General features: G+C 33.6%; 1 protein-coding gene across 12 annotated transcripts in view; it reads right to left on the bottom strand.

The window, feature by feature from the left end:
- SENP6 (SUMO specific peptidase 6) overlaps nt 1–20,852 on the bottom strand; it is a 143,644-nt gene that overhangs the window by 34,173 nt on the left and 88,619 nt on the right. For 10 of the 12 annotated variants that reach the window (XM_005210668.5, XM_005210671.5, XM_005210669.5 and 7 more), the window contains 8 exons: nt 18,170–18,557; nt 12,697–12,935; nt 9,884–10,054; nt 8,913–8,946; nt 8,076–8,270; nt 6,904–7,130; nt 5,454–5,563; nt 5,223–5,339 (listed from right to left, as the gene is read on the bottom strand). In XM_005210668.5, the coding sequence (XP_005210725.1) occupies nt 5,223–5,339; nt 5,454–5,563; nt 6,904–7,130; nt 8,076–8,270; nt 8,913–8,946; nt 9,884–10,054; nt 12,697–12,935; nt 18,170–18,557 (1,481 nt within the window). Of the gene's footprint in view, nt 1–5,218; nt 5,340–5,453; nt 5,564–6,903; nt 7,131–8,075; nt 8,271–8,912; nt 8,947–9,883; nt 10,055–12,696; nt 12,936–18,169; nt 18,558–20,852 lie in introns of those variants that run through there. The other 2 variants (NM_001192790.4, XM_059889769.1) reach the window with 2 other exon arrangements.

Here is a 20,852-nt window from a genome sequence, read left to right as displayed (position 1 = left end):
TGCAATCACAATCAAAATCTCAAAAGAATTTTAAAAACTGTATTTGATAGGCTGATACTAAAATTTATCTGAAAGAATTAAAAAGGTCAAGCATATGCAAAACAGTTGTGAAGAATATTGCCTTTTTAGATAACAAGAATAAAGAAATAGTAATCATGGCAGTGTGGTACTGATGCAGGGATAGGTACACGGCCGATGGAGCAGACTACAGAGTCCTGAAAACAAATCTGTGCCACTGTTATCTTAGTATATGACAGAGGCAGGATTTCACATTGGTAGGGAGAGAATGAACTGTTTCACAAATAATACCAGGGCAATTATTTGTCCACACTGAAAAACATGAAATTAAGTCTCTATCTGATACCATGCATAAAAACAAATCCTATAGGAATTAAGGACATAAAAGTGAAAAAACAAAACTTCAAAGCCTTTTAAAGTAACTAGTTCTGTCTCTCTAATCTGATATACATCCTTAAGTATTAACATTTCTGTGACTATATATAGTTCTGGGTTTTTCATGTACATGTATGAGAATTATTAATTTTAACTTGAATAGCTGTTTCTTATTCTGGAATTAAAGGGAAATCCAAGTTTATCACACACACACACAAAAAACAGGAATTTCTTTCACTTTGAAATTTTTCTTTCCATGTGTAAATCATTTAAATATTGAAAGTCATGCACCTGTTATAAGGTGGACAATCTAATAATTATGAAATTTATATTACAGGATGAAGTTAAAATATCTTTCCCTCTGTATTTTATTAACATTCTCTAGATACAATGCCCTTCTACCTCTTATAAGTATGGAAAACTGTTTAAAGGTTTGCTTCTAACTTGTAGAGTTAGAAATGGAAAAGAATGAGCAGCTCTGGTGGCAACTGAATTACTTATTTCAATAGTGAAATTTGAAAAAGTTTCCTCTTTGTAACTCACTTCTAAAAATCATGAGACAAATATAAACGCAGATTTTTTAAAAATCATGCATTTTGTTAGATTATTTGGAATAGTAATTTGCATGAGAAAAGGCAGAACTTGTAGATAATGTAAGTTCATTGTAAAAAATTTGCTTTCAAGTTTAACTATATGCTGTCAAGAGGCCTACTGAAAATAATTTCAAAAAAATAACTATAAAATCTCTACTCTAAAAAGTATAGATTAGTATGAAATACAATAAACTAAAATGTAAACAAAATATAGGAACTTATTTTGTAGATACATCTATATGCTTTCAGAAAGAATTTTTTTAAACATAAAGACTTAAATAGGTTAAAAGTAAAAGGATGAAGAAACATACATCATGCAAACATGAACCAAAAAAAAGCTGGAGTTGCTATATTAATTTTGAACAAAGTAGGATTAAAAACAAGGAGATTATCAAGAATAAAAAGGAATATTATATAATGACAAGGGGCTTGATTCTCCAAGAAGACATTAACATGCATGTACCTAACAGAAGAGCTTCGCAATACATTAAGGAGAAAGAGACAAGTCAGTAATTATGGCTGGAGATCAATGACTTTCTCAGGAGCTGAGAGAACAAGCAGGTATAAAATCACTAAGGACAAAGATGACATGAATGGTGCTGTCAAACTTGACCTAGCTGACATTCATACAACACTTTATCCAATAATGGCAGCACTGTCCTACACAATTGCTTAAGATTTTGCAGCTGCTTGGTTTCTTAAGGTAGTATAAAGACATAACGGCTCTTGAAAAATTATGGAAAAAATGCACAACAGTTTACAATCTTAACCATTTTTAAGTGTACAATTCAATAATGTTAAGTATATTCATACTGTGTGAAACAGATCTCCAAAACTTTATTTTGCAAAACGAAAACTCTATATCCATTAAACAGTAACTCCCTTTTCCCTTGCTCTGCAGCCCTGGGTCATCAGTTCTTTGCTTTTCTATGAATTTGACTACTTCAGTTCCTCATGTAAGTGGATTCATACAGTGTTTGTCTTTATGTGACGGTCTCATTTCACACTGTATAATGCGTTCAGGTTCATCCATGCTGAAGCATGCGAAGGGTTTCCTTCCTTTTAAGGGTGAATAATACTCCATTATATATATCACATTTTGTTTATAACCTCATCCATCAATGAACATATGTGTTACTTCCACATTTTAGCTATTATGAATAGTGCTACTATGAACATGGGTATGCAAACATCTCTAAAATAGCTCTACCTTCAATTCTTTTGTATATCCAGAAGTAGGGCTGCTGGATCAAATGGCAGTTCTATTTTTAATTTCTTGAGGAACCACAACACTGTCTTCTGCAGAGGCTGTTCCATCTTATACTCCAACCAGCTGTGTACCAGGGCTAGAACTTGTTCACATTCTCTTGTATACTTGTTATTTTGGGGGATTTTTTTTTTTTTTTTTTAATAAAGCAGCCATCCTACTTAATGGGTGTGAGGTGAGATCTCACTGTGGTTTTGACGTTCATTTCTCTGATGATTAATAACACTGAAGATCTTTCCATATGATTTGTTGGGTATTTTTATGAAATAATATCCTTTAATTTAGTTATCAAGAACTTTGAACTTGTCCTTGAATATGTGTGAGGTTTCAAAAGAATCTACATATGCAAAGTTAGGCCTTTAAAATCTAGGACAGTTTCTCTTGCCAGCAAATCTTTATTTTAAAATTCTTACCTCTCAAATACCTTCAGAATCTATTGTCTCCTTACTCGCTCTCTCTTAAAATCTACTCTGCAGGGTTTGTCCTTATAGCCCTTTTTCTCATTCTGTATCCCTCACTGTGCAATTTCATCCATTCTCCCAATTAAACTACTATCTGTAAAGCCTTCTATCTCTATGTGTCTCTAGGTCAGAACTCAACTGACCTCTATAATCATATATACAATTGTTTACTGACACGGTCCCTTTTGTCATATCACAGTTCGGTGAGTGGCAACATCATTTGGACATCTTACTAGTAAGAAAACTAGGAGTTATTTGACACCTATTTATTTATCTTCTTAATATGCAGTTGATCAGTCCAGGACTTCTGCTAAACAACTCTACCTCTTAAAACATTTCATTATTTCTTCTTCACTGCAACTGAAATGCCTTAACTAGGCTTCTTATATCACCTTAATTGAATTTGCTTAAATCATCTCTCATCTAGACATTCACAATAAACCTGCTTGTCAAAATGACCTTAAGGAAACAATTACACGTCACTTTTCTGATCAAAATCTTTCATTGTGAATAATAATGCTGTCTTTTCCCCAAGTGTGGGCTGCAATCATAGGCTATAAAAATCAATCCAGGGGCTTTTAACAACCAGTTTAAAAATATATATATTATACATTTGAATAAACAAAATACATTGGAGAGCACTAGACACACCGATGGTTTTGTTTCATACCCACATTCATCTTACACCACAAAGCAGTAAACACACACAGTTTATACATACATAAACACACTACACATACATGTTATGTATGTGTATTCCAGATCATGATGTAGGCCCTTCAAGGAAAGCTTCTTGATTCTTCATTTCTCAACCCCCAAAGAGAGTGATGCTTTCTTTTTCTGCTATATTTGTACCACGTTAATGCTTCTGTCAATGCTTTAATCCCATATTGTATTCCCTATAAAATCATAAACTTCTAACACAGTGTGTATGTGTGCTCAATCATTCAGTCATCTCTGACTCTTTGAGACTACAGCCCACCAGGCTCCTTGGTCCATGGACTCTTCCAGGCAAGAATACTGGAGTGGGTTGCCACTTCCTTCTTCAGGGGATCTTGCTGACTCAGGGATAGTACCCGGGTCTCCCACACTCAGGCAGATTCTTTACCATCTGAGCCATCAAGGAAGCCCCAAACACTCTAACAGTAACAATGTAATAAGCTACTATCTATGATCACTTTGCACGTGCTATTTTTTATAGCACCTGAAATGTGCATCTCAAGTACATTCTCATGATTCTTTTAGATATTATTCCCATTTAAAAAATTCATTTTGAGGATAATTACAATATTGTGATGGTTTTTGCCACACATCAACATGAATTTGCCATAGGTATACATGTTTCCCCCACATCCTGAACCTCCCTCGCACAGTCCTCCCCACCCTATCCCTCTAGGTTGTCACAGAGCACCAGCTTTGGGTGCCCTGCTTCATGCATGGACATCAAACATGCTGGACATTTTTACACAGGGTAATGTATATATTTTAATGCTATTCTCTCAAATCATCCCACCCTCTCCTTTTTCCACTGAGTCCAAACGTCTGTTCTTTACATCTGTGTCTCCTTTGCCGCCCTGCGTGTAGAATCATCCATTGGTACCATCTTTCTAAGTTCCATATATATGCATTAATATACAATATTCATCTTTCTGCCCTGCAGATAGATTCATCAGACTGCATATATATGCATTAAATATACAGTATTTGTTTTCCTCCTTCTGACTTACTTAACTCTGTATAATAGGCTCTAGGTTCATCCACTTCTTTAGAACTGACTCAAATGCATTCGTTCTTATAGCTGAGTAATATTCCATGGTGTATATGTACAACTTCTTTATCCATTCATCTGCTGATGGACATCTAGGTTGCTTCTGTGTTCTAGCTAATGTAAATAGTGCTGCAATGAACACTGGGTCTGACAATGAAAGCACAGTGTCTCTTTCAATTCAGGTTTCTTCAGGGTATATGCCCAGCACTGGGACCACTGGGCCATATGGCGGTTCTATACCCAGTTTTTTAAGGAATCTCCACCTTCTTCTCTATAGTGGCTGTTCCAGTTTGCAATCCCACAAACAGTGTAAGAGGGTTCCCTTTCTCCATACCATCTCCAGCACTACCATTCAACATAGTTTTGGAAGTCCTAGCCACAGCAATTAGGTAAGAAATAGAAATAAAAGGAATCCAGATTGGAAAAGGAGAAGTAACACCCTCACTGCAGATGACATGATCCTTTACATAGAAAAGCCTAAAGATGCCATCAGAAATTACTAAAGCTAATCAATGAATACAGTAAAGTCACAGGATATAAAATTAATACACAGAAATCCCTTGCATTCCCATTATTCTCATTTTTAAAATGAAGAAATACATACAGAGACATTACTTTCGAAATGTCACACAGTAAGTGGCATTGATGGAATTCAAAATACAACTCTGACTCTAGAAAACAAACATATACATTATGATGTGTTAAAAATTTGCTGAAAGGCTAGGAGAAAATTAACTTACTTCAAATAAAAGTCTATAATAACATCATTTAAAAATTCTCCTTCACTTAGACAATGCAGGTCCTCATTAGTAACGGAGATGCCTCCCTTAGCTGGAGGTGGTGGATATACTATCAATCTGTAACAAAATTTTAAAATATAAGCAAACAAAACAAAAATAGGTCTGTATAACACTGAAATGTAATAAAACAGAAGAAATTTAAGTGTTGCAAATGTAAAGGAATTCTCTCACTTTTCTACAGGACCCATGAAGATGGTATGGCTCTCTCCAGTTTCTTCCTCATCATCAAAAAACTGGAATTCTTGTTTGTTTTTAAGTTGTATTTTAGATTCAAGGGCCACCTGGTAAGGAAAATTAAATTACCAGTTTACAAAATCAATTTGAAAAAATTTCAACAGAAAGATAAAGGCAAGAATGCTTTTCAATTAAAAAGGATTAAAAATAAGAAACAGGCAAAACTAGAGTCCACTTTCTTTCTATCTGTAGCTTCTAGAACAATGATACTTCCAATTTTTGTAACTGGTTTTCTGGTATCTTGTCTAAGATCTCTACCATCCATATTAAATTAGATTATGTTAGTAAAATCCAAAGAACAGATAGTGGATTTTTTCTTCTACAAGTGGAGGCCTACCTAAGTTCAGTGCCTAGGAAATCCATGGAATATGGGAGCAGAGGCTCAGGGAACACAGTCCATTGAGCTTCAGTTCTCCAGAATCAAGGAGTCCTTAAAGAAAGAGCCTTCCATTGAAATCTGAGTCCATCACAGCTGCCTTATGGCTCCAACTGCTCTTTTCTTCCTCTGGAATTATTTCCTGTAGCCAATTCTGCAAAAGAAGGGGAATGGTTCCCCTTCCTCCTCCTGTTCTTTTCTTCAACCCACTAACTGTGTGGATAGTTCTTTTCTGGTGAAGTCTTGCTCAACTTCACCAATATTATGCCTTGGATAGCCCTATTTCCAAATTTGTAGGCAGGCTGCAACATTTAAGTATTTCTAATAAATTGTCAGCAAACTCCAGTTGCTGTGGTAGGAGACAAATTTCGAGTATTTAAGTTATATTTTTATTGAATAACTTATATTGTATGTTATAATAGTATTGTGGCCTTTGATTCAGGTGGCTTCAGAATTACCTACTACATGATCAATTATTCTAGAATCAGTTATTCTAGAACTGGTGAGAGTCAGAATCAAAAGGTTTATGTGCTTCCTTTCCAAGTTTTCAACCATATATGCACATGTTACACATAAAAGTATAATACATCAGGGACCAAAATGCCTTTATTTGTATTGAAGCCAATGTCACCAATAGGAATCACTAGCAAAATGTAAGAACTAGAATACCAGTCACTTTGAATGTAGCACTGCATATATATGTATGCTGAGGGCGGGGAGCGGGCGGGGCGGTGAGGGGAAGAAAAAGGGACAAGAGAAAAAGAAAAGGAGACAAAAAGTAAAGACAAGAATGGAATGTGGAAAGAAACTAAAATACTTCCGAGACTTGTACCAAATACTATTTGTGTCACAAATCACCCACCACCGTTAAATGTTTTGACACCATGTAGTTTACAAATTACACATAAAAGCTAATAATTCTGAAATGGAAATAAAAAGAGCTAACTCCAAATAAGCAATATGATAATGAAACACATTTCCCTTTAAAGTTACCATTTAAAAAATAATTACATTTTTAATTTTGTTTTCTTTTTGCACACAACTTCCTTTGATGCTCTCTTCATAGGTTCTTGTGCAGGCAACAAGTCTGCTATTGGCTTCATCAAAGGGAATTTTCACAAAAAAATTTGACACATTATTCTTTACACCAATGTCAGTAATAATATTTTCAAATAGCATATTTGCCTGAGGATCAAGGCCATTTTGAAAAATTAGAATTATGTATTGTTCTTCCAAATCTGAAAAGAAACCAATATAATTATAAGTCTAAAAGAAAAAAATAAGTAAATAGATACTAAAATAAAAAGTAACTAGCTATTTCCAAGAATATCACCAGAAATCCTGGTATAAATGTTCAAAACAGTGTTTGGCATACAGTGGATATATAATAAATACTAAAATAAGGACCAATAATACTGTCACCTAACAATGTCACTTCAGTCAATTAAGAGAAAGGAACCAGAACACATTACCCTAGCAGCAGCTCTAGAATGAATCTATTCATAGATGTAACTAATTTATTTCACCTAATAGGATCCAAGTATATTGAGTTTTAAACATATAATCCATCAATACTGCTGTCAATTGGCAGGAACTCCAGATTTAACTGTAAAAACCAATATTCACTAATGTGCCAACTCTTGCAGCTTTCATAGTTATCTATCACTTACTTATCATTAAGCTGAAGGAGCAATTAGTGAGGAGAAATATTTTACAACTAGTCACACTATGCCACAAATGTTAGGGGGAAGGGAAACAAGCAAACTGGAGAACCACATTGATTTATTGTAGAAAATGAAGGCCTGTTACTGAACTTTCAAACTTTCTATTCGGGCTAAGTTTTAAAGATTCCAACTTGATGGCTGATTTACAGTTACAACGTCTATCAGTACATTAAAACAAAACAAAACACCTCATTTTACTCAGATTATACAGTGTTAAATAAAGACTATGTATGTTTTGGGGTTTCAACCCATTTTGAAAACTTTCCAAATGGCTAAACCTGGGCTTTAACTTCAGAACTTCCATTTTCTATGGACTTTTCCTCTTCTATAAAATGAGGGAAGTAATATCTTATAATGTCATTATCAAGATTGTAGGTAAGACGAATATATCTAAGGTATCTATCAATATCAACTCAGTCTGCTAACCAGTGTATTGTACCTTTGCTCTACATAACTTACTTGTTAACTTATTTACTCCTTTACAGTCATTCCAAACTTTATCCTCCATGTTCATCTGCAGTTGCATGCTCAGCTTCTGATAAACTGCCGGTTTAGTCTGAAGAAACACTACTGGTAATTTTCGGACACTACACCATTCACATTTTGTTAGATCAGAGGTATTTAAAGTAATCCCTACAGGATCATTTTCTGGTTCTGGAGAAAAAACAAATGGAAGTGGAAAAGGAATCAATTCTTAAGAGGGCAAAATCATGAATGGAGGAAACTGTAGGGAATTACAATTTTAAAGTACATATTTATTATGAAAAACTGAAAGTAAGAGTGTTAGTTGCTCAGTTGTGTCCGACTCCAAAACACCATGGACTGTAGCCTGCCACACTAACCTGTCCAAGGATTTTCCAGGCAAGAATAGTGGAGTGGGTAGCCATTCCCTTCTCCAAGACATCTTCTTGACTCAGGGATAGAACCTGGGTCTCCTGCACTGCAGGCAGATTCTTTACTATCTGAGCCATCAGGGAAGCCCCCAAATATTTATTACATTTTGTACATGGTAACTTTAGTGGGAAAATGAAGAAAAATCTTTGATCTTAAAGAAGTATCTAAATACATTTTTTCCCAGATGCAAAGAGAATTTTAATGAAGAATACTTAAAAACTTAAACATAGCTTCTGTGATGTTATAGTATGAAATTTCCACTCTTAAGGTATAAGGCCCTTTGTTATGATGCATGTAATAACTAATTATCTTAGTGAATTCTAAAAATAACATTTTTTATTCCAGTAAAGTGTTTTACTGTAAACAAAGCTTTAGTGAGCAGTAGGACATACAACAGCTTACCTTCTAGCTGTATCTTGATAAAATCTAAACAAAACTAAAAAATAAGATAAATTAGTAACAATCATAGATTTTGGGGGAAGATTTTGCTACAGAGACCCTAAATGACATGCTTTGGGACTTAGCCTATAGAAGGCAGAAAAAGCGATCCATGTACTGCATTTGTCCATCTGACCTTTACAATACTGAGAATGATGCCAGCCCCTATTCATTAAAAAAATAGTTGGAAACACAGAATTAAGGACACCCGAGTTAAGAAGCCTTATAAAATAAGTACAGTAGTATTGGAAGATTAACAATGCATAGGATACATCAAAAAGAAAAAAAAAATATGACTTAGAAGGCAGATTAAAGAGATTATGTTATAATCTTAAATAGAAAATATACATTTGAATTGGACTGGTGGTAGCAGAATAAGAATGAGACAGGTATGAGAGGTAAGATAAAGGGACTAAAGAAAGTTCTTTGGCTTCTCTGGACACTGAACTAGTTCAAAAGCACAATGCCTCTTGGGCAGCCACCAAAGTCCAATAATCTATTTCTAGGAGTTACTATGTCATAAGACATTTTTCTGCAGACCCCAAAGCTTTTCAATTCTTCTTTCTCTCATAAAGTTCCTCAAAATACTGTTTTCATGCATTGGGCTGGCATGAGAATAAAACGGTAACACACAGGAGTGAATTCCAACTCAGTGAGAATAAACATTTTCCTATAATGATTATGCACTACTTTGAATATTATGTTATAATTAAAAAAATTTTTTTATCGGAATACATATGACCAAGTTTTTACCCACTAATTTTTATGGTGAGTAGCTATTTTTAATTGTCTATATTCCTAAAGCAAGTTGAAATCTTGAAATAATTGCAATGTTCTATTTAAATATTTTAACTTATAAATTTTAACATATATTAGTCTTAGCCAAGAAATTCTGAATCTTATAATTGGTAGTAAAGAGCATAGTGTGTACTTACAATTACAGGTTCTATTAATAGTCGGAATAGTGTTCCTACTCGTATACTTCGACAGTTTAAAACTACGGTATCAGAGGAACTTTGGCAGCTTAAAGATACAGGAGCAACTAAAGTTTCTTGAGAGATCACTTTGCGACGTTTTAGAGGTGTGGTGATAATAGAATTACCAAACTGAAAAAGGAAAAAATTTTTCACTTAGTAAGTTACTAAAACAAGACTGTAAACTAAGTAGACATAGCAAAGAAGACCCAACAGAAGAAATGTAATTATCAAAACATAAAATTGATTTTACTTCAACAGTGCTACATGAGTATTTATTGATTTTATAACAGTAACAGTAAACTCTTCCTGTTCCATCTTGCTACTTTACCTAGTTATTATGTGAAGCTCCAGTAACAGCCCAGCAGTGAGAAATGGTACTTTAGGAATCAGACAGCTCAAATCAGACAGTTCAAATCAGTTTGAATTGGGTTCAAAACACAGTTTTACTACCTTTCAATGATTTGATCTTGTAAAACTTATATAATAACTTCTAAACTAAAAATTTTGGTTTCCTAAACTAAAATGTTAACAGTATTTACTCAAATGAGCTAATGCATGTAAGTAGCTTAGCATGGTGCTTCATGCATGGTAAAATGCTGGATAAAAGTTATCTAGTAAGAGTGGTAGTAGTTGCTGTATTTGGATTAAATTAGCAGCTCTTTAGAAAACTGATAATTTAGGGAAATGGCTATTTACATTATAAAATGATGGTTCTTTATATATTAAAAACTATTAAATGACTTGATCTGTTAAATTAAGATTTCACAGTCATTCCCAAATGCAAATTAATCATAATATAAAAGTGTCTTTACAAGTATATATTTAAATTAAATGTAATTAAAAGTAAAGATGTCAAAATCCTTATCATTAAAAAAAAAAAGATCTTGATTAAAACGAATATTTTCCCAGGTTATTAACAGATATCTATTAGAGAGGTTTAAAACTTTAGCTTTAGAATTATTTCTTCAAATGAGATTTTACTTAGCTCAATAGTTAAGTTAGGTAATTTCCAGCAATCTAACACTTAAAAATATATTTTAATTTCTTTTTTTGTACCTTACTTAAAAAAAAAAACAAAAAAAAAACCCTCTTATTTATACCCTTTACTCATTTTTCTATAGTTGCTTCTATTTTTTGATTTTTAAGAAATCAAAACTATGTAAAGGACCAACTTATACTGTCACATATTTCACTATTTTTTCCCATTTGCATTACCTATTAAATTCTGTGGATGGTGTTTTGGTTCACTGTATTGTACTTTCCATTGAAACAAATATATTCATCTCTTCATTTATTACTTTGCTTGTGCTGAAATGTTTGGAAAGGCATTTCCTAAGATTACACTAAAACTATCAACCTATATTTTTTCTATTATTATAGTTACTTTTGGTTTTTTCATTTCTTACTGATCCCATCTTAACAATCAAATATGTATGTTTTCATATTTTAATCTACAACTTTCCAAATTCCTGACATATATACATACAACTTTTTAACGTACAAATTTATTTTTTAGGTTCTTTTTACAAAAATAAGAAAATATGCACGTAATTTCTGCATCTTGGTATTCTCACTAAACAGTGCCATGTAGAAAATCCTAAGCCATTGATACAGCTCCAATTTTCATTGACAGTGGCTGAGTAATAGTCCATGGTACATATACACTAGAGTTTCTTCAGTAATTTCTATGAAAGTGAAAGTGAAAGTGAAGTCTCTGTCGTGTCCTACTCTTTGCGACCCTGTGGACTGTACCCTACCAGGCTCCTCTCTCCATGGGATTCTCCAGGCAAGAATACTGGAGTGGGTTGCCATTTCCTTCTCCAGGGGATATTCCCAACCCAGGGATCGAACCCAGGTCTCCCACATTGCAGGCAGACGCTTTAACCTCTGAGCCACCAGGGAAGTCCCAATGTAATTTCTGTATCAATCATTAAAATGATTGTTTGCTAATAATTATATTTATATATATAATCAAAGCACTGGAGGTTAAAGAGTCCTTTGAGTCTAGGGAATGAATTACTTGGTCATTCAGTATACATTTTAAATATTTTAGTAGATACTTTTACTCTTTTTCCAAAAGGCCACAACTTACCTTTTTTTCATCAACATATAAGGAAAGTACCCTTTACCTTGGATTTTTGCCAATATATGTGTTAAGTGATTTTGCATCAATTGTGAAAGTTTGTTAAGTATATGGTTATATTTCATTTTCTTTGATATGTACTTTTCCTATAAAGGTTTATTATCTGAATTTCTCTTCTTTTGGTCTATTCCTATCTTTTTTTAAATTTTCTTTTTCCTTCTTTTAAAAGTTCTTGGTTTATTATAGACATCAGCGTAGTTTACCTGCATTACAAATATTCATTTCTAGACCTACTGTTGATTGACAGAATTTCTTTTGTCATCTAAATATTTTAAAAATTTTACTGTAAAACATAAATTATACTAAAACCATATTATGCTATTAATGAAATATACCCAAGTTAAAATGACCTTACTGTCTACTAGATTATATAAATATATGTTTTACACTTATATTTTGCTTACTAAAGGTTGATGTTGTTTCTTTTTGTTGAATTTTTACACTTTAAGCCTTTAATTAAAATATATTTTTGTGTATGCTTTAATGTTCTTTCAATAATCTTCCCAGTGTTATTTTAAGTTCTACTTAATGAATTTTTCCTATTGATACCACCAAATTATCCTTGCCCCCCAAATATTTACATATCAAAGCAGAAATCTGAATAAATGTTAATAAATGTGAAAAGTACCTGGTCTTTCATTCTTGCTTTTCTTGGCAATATAACTGTATTTAATTCTGAATCTGCTGGAATGCTTCTTAGTTCATGCTCTATTCTACAAGTGTTTTCATTTAGTGCTGCTTCTACTTTTCCCGTGGATGGTGCTGGGGAAGAACATGCTGAATCAGCAGGTTGAGGAGAGATGCTTTCTCTTCTGTTAGTCCTGTCATTGTCATCATCATCATCATCATCATCACTGGACAAAATGACTATAAAGAAAGTGTTAAGTACTTCAGGTATTTCATTCTTGTCAGTTAAAAATGTAAGTACATGACAAAAGTTGGAAATATACCAAATCTGCTTTGGATCTCCTACTGATCTGAGATTAATAAAAATGAAGATACAATCCATTCTATCTGATGAAAAGTTAAATTTGTAGAGCAATTAGAACTGGCATTTTTTATATAACATACAAATGTAAAATTTATTCTACAATTCATCACAATCACCCACAGAGAAACATAGACAAGTTACAACAAAACTTGTATGTTTATCATTAGGTCTATTTCAGAGTTCCAGAAAGTCTTAGGTATGAAGACAATTTGCATACAAATTATTCATAAAATAGCATGCATTTAAAAAGTCTGTAAGACTGCATGTGATCAAACAATTTTTATCTCACACAAGAAATCACTAATATCATTACTAGTCTTTGGGAGAACTTGAACCAGTGCCTGGAAGTGAAAGTCACTCACTAGTGTCTGATTCTTTGTGACCCCACGGACTATACAGTTCATGGAATTCTCTAGGCCAAAATATTGGAGTGGGTAGCCTTTCCCTTCTCCAGGGAATCGTCCCAACCCAGGGACCAAACCCAGGTCTCCTGCATTGCAGGAGAATTTTTTACCAGCTGATCCAAAATTATTGGACCAATGCCTAATATGCAATAAATCTTGCTGAGTAAATGAACATGGGTAAGATATTACATGAAGGTAATTTGCTCTTATACCATGTACTTATTACTGAATCTTTTCAAACTCATCTCTATATCAAATTCTGCAGGGCCAGCATACTGCACTTGCAAAATCCTAACTCCTTACTCTGGTTCATACATGTATGTAATTTGGACCCAGGCTACTGTCTCATACTACTTCATTTTTTCCTCTTTCTGTTTCACCAACACCAGCTTGTTTCTCTCTGACTGTAATTCTCCTAACACTTTTGCACTTTTGCCATCAAATAAGTGGTTTAAATACCACTTTTTGATTAACTACCCAATCTAAAGTAAGCACACAGGTACTTGCTTATTCACATTAACTAATTTAAATTTCTGTTGTCTTTTGCTGTGGATGTACACTTACTCATTTGTTTCTCCCACTAAAATAAAGTATAAAGAACAAGAATATTGCCTTGTTTACTGCTATATTCCCAGTGTCCAAAATACTATCTGGTAAAGAAAGTCATGTGTTGAAGAATGTAAAAATTTGTAGGAGCAATTCTGTTTTCCCCTATCATACATCATAAACATAAATGCTTAGTTATTATTTCTGAGTCATATAACAAGTCCCAGAGAGGAAGCACCACCAGCATCACACCATTCATCTTTTTAATTCTGCTATCCAATCTCAAATGTTTTTCAGAAGTGATATTTTATTAACAGAAAATGTAACAGGCCAGATTAGAAGGCCCAAGACCCTAGTTTTCAAGTCAGTTTATACACACTTGAAAGTTAGGGTCTTGCCACTTACTAGTCATTTGCCTCAGTTTCTCCTCTGTGATATAGGGGACAACAAAGTCTTAGGAACAAATGATTTAATGTGCCAAAGATTTATTAGCATAGTACCTGACGTATAAAAGCTTTAGAAAAATTCTTATTTTTCTAAATAAAAAAACTGCTTATATTGTTTATCAAGAGCTACACAGAAGCACATATTAAACAGTAAGCCTAGTGTTCAATCTACAGTCATTTTTTTGTGTTTCGGGAACATTAAAACTTCTATATCTGCTCTATCAAAAACTTATTTTAAAGCTTCAATGCCACAACAGATAGACCTGTACTACATAGTTCCTGTTTTATTAAAGTAAATGAGGGTTGTGCTCAATGTCACCGTAATAACAAAGCAAACAGGGAGAGAGTATGCGAAGATGATAATAGTTAAAGAGCTGTTCTTATAACTGCTTTAATTCTCTACAAAATATGGAATATATTCTACATAAGTATATACCTAAAATTCTGCATCAGAGTCTGCTATGAACTAAATTCTGTCCCTTTAAAATCCACATACTGAAGACCTAATCCCCAACATGGCTGTATGTGGAAATAGGGCCTATAGAGAGATAATAAAGGTTACATGGTCTTAAAGGTGAAGCCTTAATCTGATAGGACTGGTGTCACAGGAAAAAGAGATGCCAGAAATCTCTCTCCCTCTCTGTGCAAGCACAAAAGGAAGGGCATGTAAAGACACAGCAAGAAAGTGGCTGTCTGCAAGCCTGGAAGAGAGGCCTCCACCAGACACCAATCCTGATGGCACCTTAATCTTGGACTTCCAGCATCCAGAACTGTAAGACAATAAATTTAAGCCCACTCAGTCTGTGGTATTCTGTTATGGCAAGCTAAGCAGACTAATACTGGTCTCTGCATTTACATTCCAAACTTGTTCCCATAGAAATCAGGCTATCTTCTTTCTCACCTCATTCTAGGCAGTATTCAAGTTTCTTTATCAAGTAACTTTTCTACCTACCTACCTAAAATTCTATGATCTAAAACTGCAAGCTTCTTCATTGTGACACTTGTCACTATTTCCCAGAACTGCTTCACTTTTCTACCAGCATTTATCACTACTTGAGACACTGTACATTTTATTTACTATTTGACCACCAAAGACAGAACAAAAGCTTCATAATAATAAATCATTTTAATAGGAACACAGATTTAAGAATGATGAAGTATATAAACAAAAGAGACTTTGAAACCAGAAAAATCATTAAAAAAAAAATCTAAACTCCAACAGCCCATATGTATATAACAATGAGAAGCCTTAAGCATAGACTGCCTCATTTATAGAGTAGGGTTGCATTAGTAACTACCTCACAGGATTGTAAAAACCAAACTGAACTGGTTAGTATATAAACTTTTATAAGCAGGACCAATAAGCATGTAATAAATATCTTAAAACAGAAAATATTTTTTCTATATACGTTACTGAGAAATATGGTTTTTAGTTTTTCTGGAGGGGAGGGAAACAAAATTAGGCTTTATGGTTTTAATTCATAGTAAACTGCTTAAGGCACCTCAAAACCACATAGATTCACTTTGTTTTTTTTTTACTTACCAACTCAGTCTTACTAACTTCCAGTTCCCCTCATCCTGGAAATCTCAGCAAGCTGAGTTTCCAGCATAGACGTCTGGCTCAGAATAATATTCAGTAATTGCATAATAAGTTTTAGAGTTCTACTGATATCTTGCATTAAAATTTTACACAACAACCTCACCATTAGGAAATATTCAAATGATATTAACATATTTAATATTCCACTGGTATAACATTAAAATGTGTCATAAAATATTCATATTCAACATAGACATCCTCATAACATAACAGAGTGTTGGCTTGACAGCTATCATACAGAAATTCCTTTACAAATCAAGCTCTTTTGGAAAATAAGCTAATATACTGGTATAGGTTAAGGTTTCTCACATTGAATTAAAATAGGACTTGATATATTTTTGAGGTTGAAAAACTTGATTTTATCCCTTTTATAAGGTGGAGCTTTTCTGTGAGAGAGGAGGTGGATATCATTATGAACTAATTGTGACATATTTCACATATTTCAATGCATAGTAGTTATGGTTCCTTTTGTGGCCCAAGCAGATTCAGTCTTGGTCACTGAGAGGAGCCTTTTCATCTTAGCTATGTGCTTCTGACATACCCTTAGTTGTTTGTGACTGTTTCCACGCTTCCTGATACAACTCAATGACTGAGATTTATCTCCTACATTTGTGTTCCAGACCTAGAGTCAGCCATTTCTCTGAAGAGCTCTGATTCCTTTTAGTGGAAAATGGTATTCAGAAACACAGATATGGGATATGGGAACTAAAGTTGTTTTTATACAAGGTTTGCTTACTGTTTCCAGGCATATTTTATGGGTAAAGCTAAGAGATACTTTCTATTCAATAGAAAATATTGATTAAGTTTCAGTATTATCTCCAATTCAAATTCAAAGTTAGTTATTTTTACTTCTTTGGTTTTACTTTTGTATTCATTTTCTCCAATACTGAACATCTTGGGTTCTGGAGACAGTAATATAATTGCTGGCTTGTTTTATCAATATGTATTTAAAAACAGCAATATTATTATTAATAAAATTACTGAATCCAGTTAGGAATTTCTCTGGAGTTTTATTTAAACATTAAGGATGTACAGCCACAATATTATTTTAATTTAAATTAATTTGAGATAATTCTGTGCGTTCAAGCCACCAACAAGGTATATAAATTCTCCTATCCATCACAAATGGAGAAGGCAATAGCACCCCACTCCAGCACTCTTGCCTGGAAAATCCCATGGACGGAGGAGCCTGGTGGGCTGCAGCCCATGGGGTCGCTAGAGTCGGACACGACTGAGCGACTTCACTTTCGCTTTTCACTTTCATGCATTGGAGAAGGCAATGGCAACCCACTCCAGTGTTCTTGCCTGGAGAATCCCAGGGACGGGGGAGCCTAGTGGGCTGCCGTCTATGGGGTTGCACAAAGTCGGACACGACTGAAATGACTTAGCAGCAGCAGCAGCATCCATCACAAATAAAGAGTAGCATACTATAAACTCTGATCTGCACCTTGCTTTAATTCATTTGATAAAACAGCTTAAAAATCATTCTATACAATATTAAGTTAGTTTCCCCCCCTTTCCAGCTACCTACACTGAAGTTTATTTAATCAGTCTATGACTGTTTCCAATCTTATGCTATTTATTACAAAAAGGACTGCATTTCATATACATACACATATGTACATGTGAATAAAGACAGGAAAAGGATTTAGAGGAGGAACAACAGTAGTAAGGGAGTGAATTTTCAGAGTCCTTTCTTTTGTCAAATGCTTTATTAAGCTATGCTAGGCACTTCATGTTATTTTTAAATTTACTCCCTCAATAACACTATCAGGCAGGAAATATATCCACTTACAGATCAGAGAGATTAAAGTAACTGAGTCAAAGTTAGAAAGTTGGTTCTAACTGGCAGCTGACCTAAGACTAGGGCCAAGATCTATGCTCTTTTTTTCAAAAACTACTTAAAATGGATAGGGTAAGGACAAAGTCTAAGTCAGTTACTATTTTTCAATTACATGGGCAGTTTTAATAATCTACCCAAAAAGCATGTCATGTAACCAATACAAAAAGCCTTTTAAAACTATACTTCAGAAATATGCTCATGCTCACATTAAAAATATATGTGAAAAATATTAGACTCATATAAGCAATACTAAAGAGAGTAAAATACTTACTTGGATCATTTAGGTCTGACAGGCTTGTTTTCCTTTCTTTCAGGTTTGTGATTTTGGCTACTTTTGCCCTAGACAAAATGACTTTCCCATTAGTATGTAAATAATTCTGTCCACTCTCATCACAACTCACAATAATATCAATTGGAATCTTTCCCACACTGTTGCCATAAAACTTCTTGGCTGGTAATATTGTGTTTTGTGACTTCTGTCCTCCAGAATTCTGATGAATTGATGTTCTTAATGATAATCCAGCAGAGTCATTCAAAGTTATAGCTTGTCTGCAATTTCTCTGCAAATCCTTAGAAAAAGGAATACCACAACTTTGGCATTTGGTCTGATTTTCTTTTTCTTTCCCACATTTTGGACAAAATTCACACTGTTTAGAAACCTTAAATGCAAAAGAAAGAAAAGAAAAAAAAAAGACTTTGGCATTTTATTTCAACATCATGGAACAACAACAACAATAATCTCAAAATGATTCTCCTATTTCTCATCACCATCGCTATGGCTACCACAAAATCCTGAATGTTACTTGGGATTTAGCATCACAATGCTGGAAGGAATTTTTGAAACCATCTAGTCCAGCAGTCTTCAAATCAGACTATGTATATTCCTCAAGGGCTACATAAAGATTTTCTAAGGCATACAGGGCATAAATAATCTTAAGGTAATCAATATTTAGATGTTCAAGTCACACATATAACCCTTCTAAAAACTGCTCTGATTATGCTTATGTCAAAGTATCACCTGCCACAACTGTTCTTCTCATACTTTAAAAAAAAAAAAAAGAATCCTAAATCCATCTTCCATTTGAAATATTAAAATGGCATATGGCCCTAGGGTATAAAAATCACCAAACAAAACAGAAAGATAATGTTACATGCTGGAAAAATGAATTGATTCTAAGTTCTGGTTAAGACAATCTTTTACAAGATAATTTATTTCTAAATTATCAGTGCTACAAAAATAGTTCAAGGAAGGCCCAATCTAGGCCTCTTACAATTATGATACCATTAAAGAAGTTTTTTTGACAGTAGAGTATCATACGATTTTGAAGCCTATAATGTAGAAGGAGTTGAAGGTATTTGGTGATATTACTGTAATAAAGCTCTTTCCATACTCATGTACCTATTTATGTGAACAAGCTTCTTCAGCACTTACATCTGTAAGAAGGAAAACATGAATAGATGCCGCATCCAGTTTCAATATGTAACATAATATTCATCCAGGGACATATAAAATAATTGAAAAAAATAGTCTGTCTCTAATTAAAAGATGCACTTCCAACCATTTTGCTTTTACATCAAACTATTCATCAAACTTTGTATAAAATATATGGTTTTAATCAATTATATACTATTAAGAAGTGTATATTATTAATTTGGATGTGCCCAGATCCATATATGAGGAGACTGATCTAAATATTCTATTTTAAAAGGTTAATTCCTTTTCACTGTGTCAACTATTACATCCTATGTGACCTTTTAAATTCAGGATGAAAAATGCTCAATGTCAACTTAAGAATACATAAGAGGATAATATAATCATTTAAAATTCTTTTAGGTGACAGAAGACATCAAGTAGTTGCAGGACCAACAGATATGTGGTAATTATATATGATTAAATGTGTAGGATTATATTTCAAAATTCACCAAACTGAATGCTTAAGTTCTATGTATTTTTATTTTATGTAAATTTATGACTCAAAAGTATGTACACAAGCAAAAACGGCCTATAAAGACCACTACTCTAGACTTACCTGTTTGCTGTAAAGAATGAAAAAAACTGACAGTGAAATTGCTAACTTTGCCCAACTGACCATGACAAAGCTGTTCTATTATACCATGTTACCTATTTGAGGGTCTACCCCAGACAACAAAAAAGAATGAAATTTGTTACCCAGATAACACAAAGGAATGAAAACCAACCAGGGCAAAATTAAACTTAATAGGTACATCATCAGCTCGGCATATGTAGATTGTACTTTTTTTTCCCCCTCTGCCAAGACATAAAGAATTCAATTATGCTATTTTGAATGCATATAAGTTATGTGAACAACTGGTTAGATACAAAGGAGCAGTCCCTACCTACCTACTACCCCGTGATGAAATATCTAAATCTCTTTAAAAAAAAAAAAAATCTAAACCCCCTCATTTTCATGATGAACATAGATCTCCACATTTAGCTAGGCTTTAAACACATCCATTTATGTGAAAACTAGACCCTCATTTGTCACAGTGGGAGTCAGCTCTATGTAAGCTAATTCTGTCTTTTATTAAGAATCAAGGATATCATCAAGCTGGGTTCAGACTGGCTCCAATACTTTAGTGTCTATAATAAAGGGTAGATTTCAATAAAAAGAACCCTATGGAAAAACAATACTTTCACATATTTGCTTTTATAAAATTGATACTGAAACAGAAAAAGACTTCCCTACTATTAAAAATTTTAATCTTAAAATATAGAAGAACTATATCATGAGCTAGTATCATATGCCATCCACAGGCTAAGAAACACCTATCTTAGAACTACTTGCAGCAATTAGGAACAAAATGCAGATCAGCTTAACCAAACATGGTATTACACTGTTCACGATAAAAACTAGAGATTAAGAATTTTATCAACCTGGTGATCAAAAGACTAGAATCTCAACATTATTCAATTATTTTTAGTAAAGTAGCAA

This window comes from Bos taurus, chromosome 9 (assembly GCF_002263795.3).
Source record: "Bos taurus isolate L1 Dominette 01449 registration number 42190680 breed Hereford chromosome 9, ARS-UCD2.0, whole genome shotgun sequence".
Taxonomy (NCBI): domain Eukaryota; kingdom Metazoa; phylum Chordata; class Mammalia; order Artiodactyla; family Bovidae; genus Bos; species Bos taurus.
Note: the sequence above shows the minus strand (reverse complement) of the source record. Positions and strands in the feature narration are given on the sequence as shown.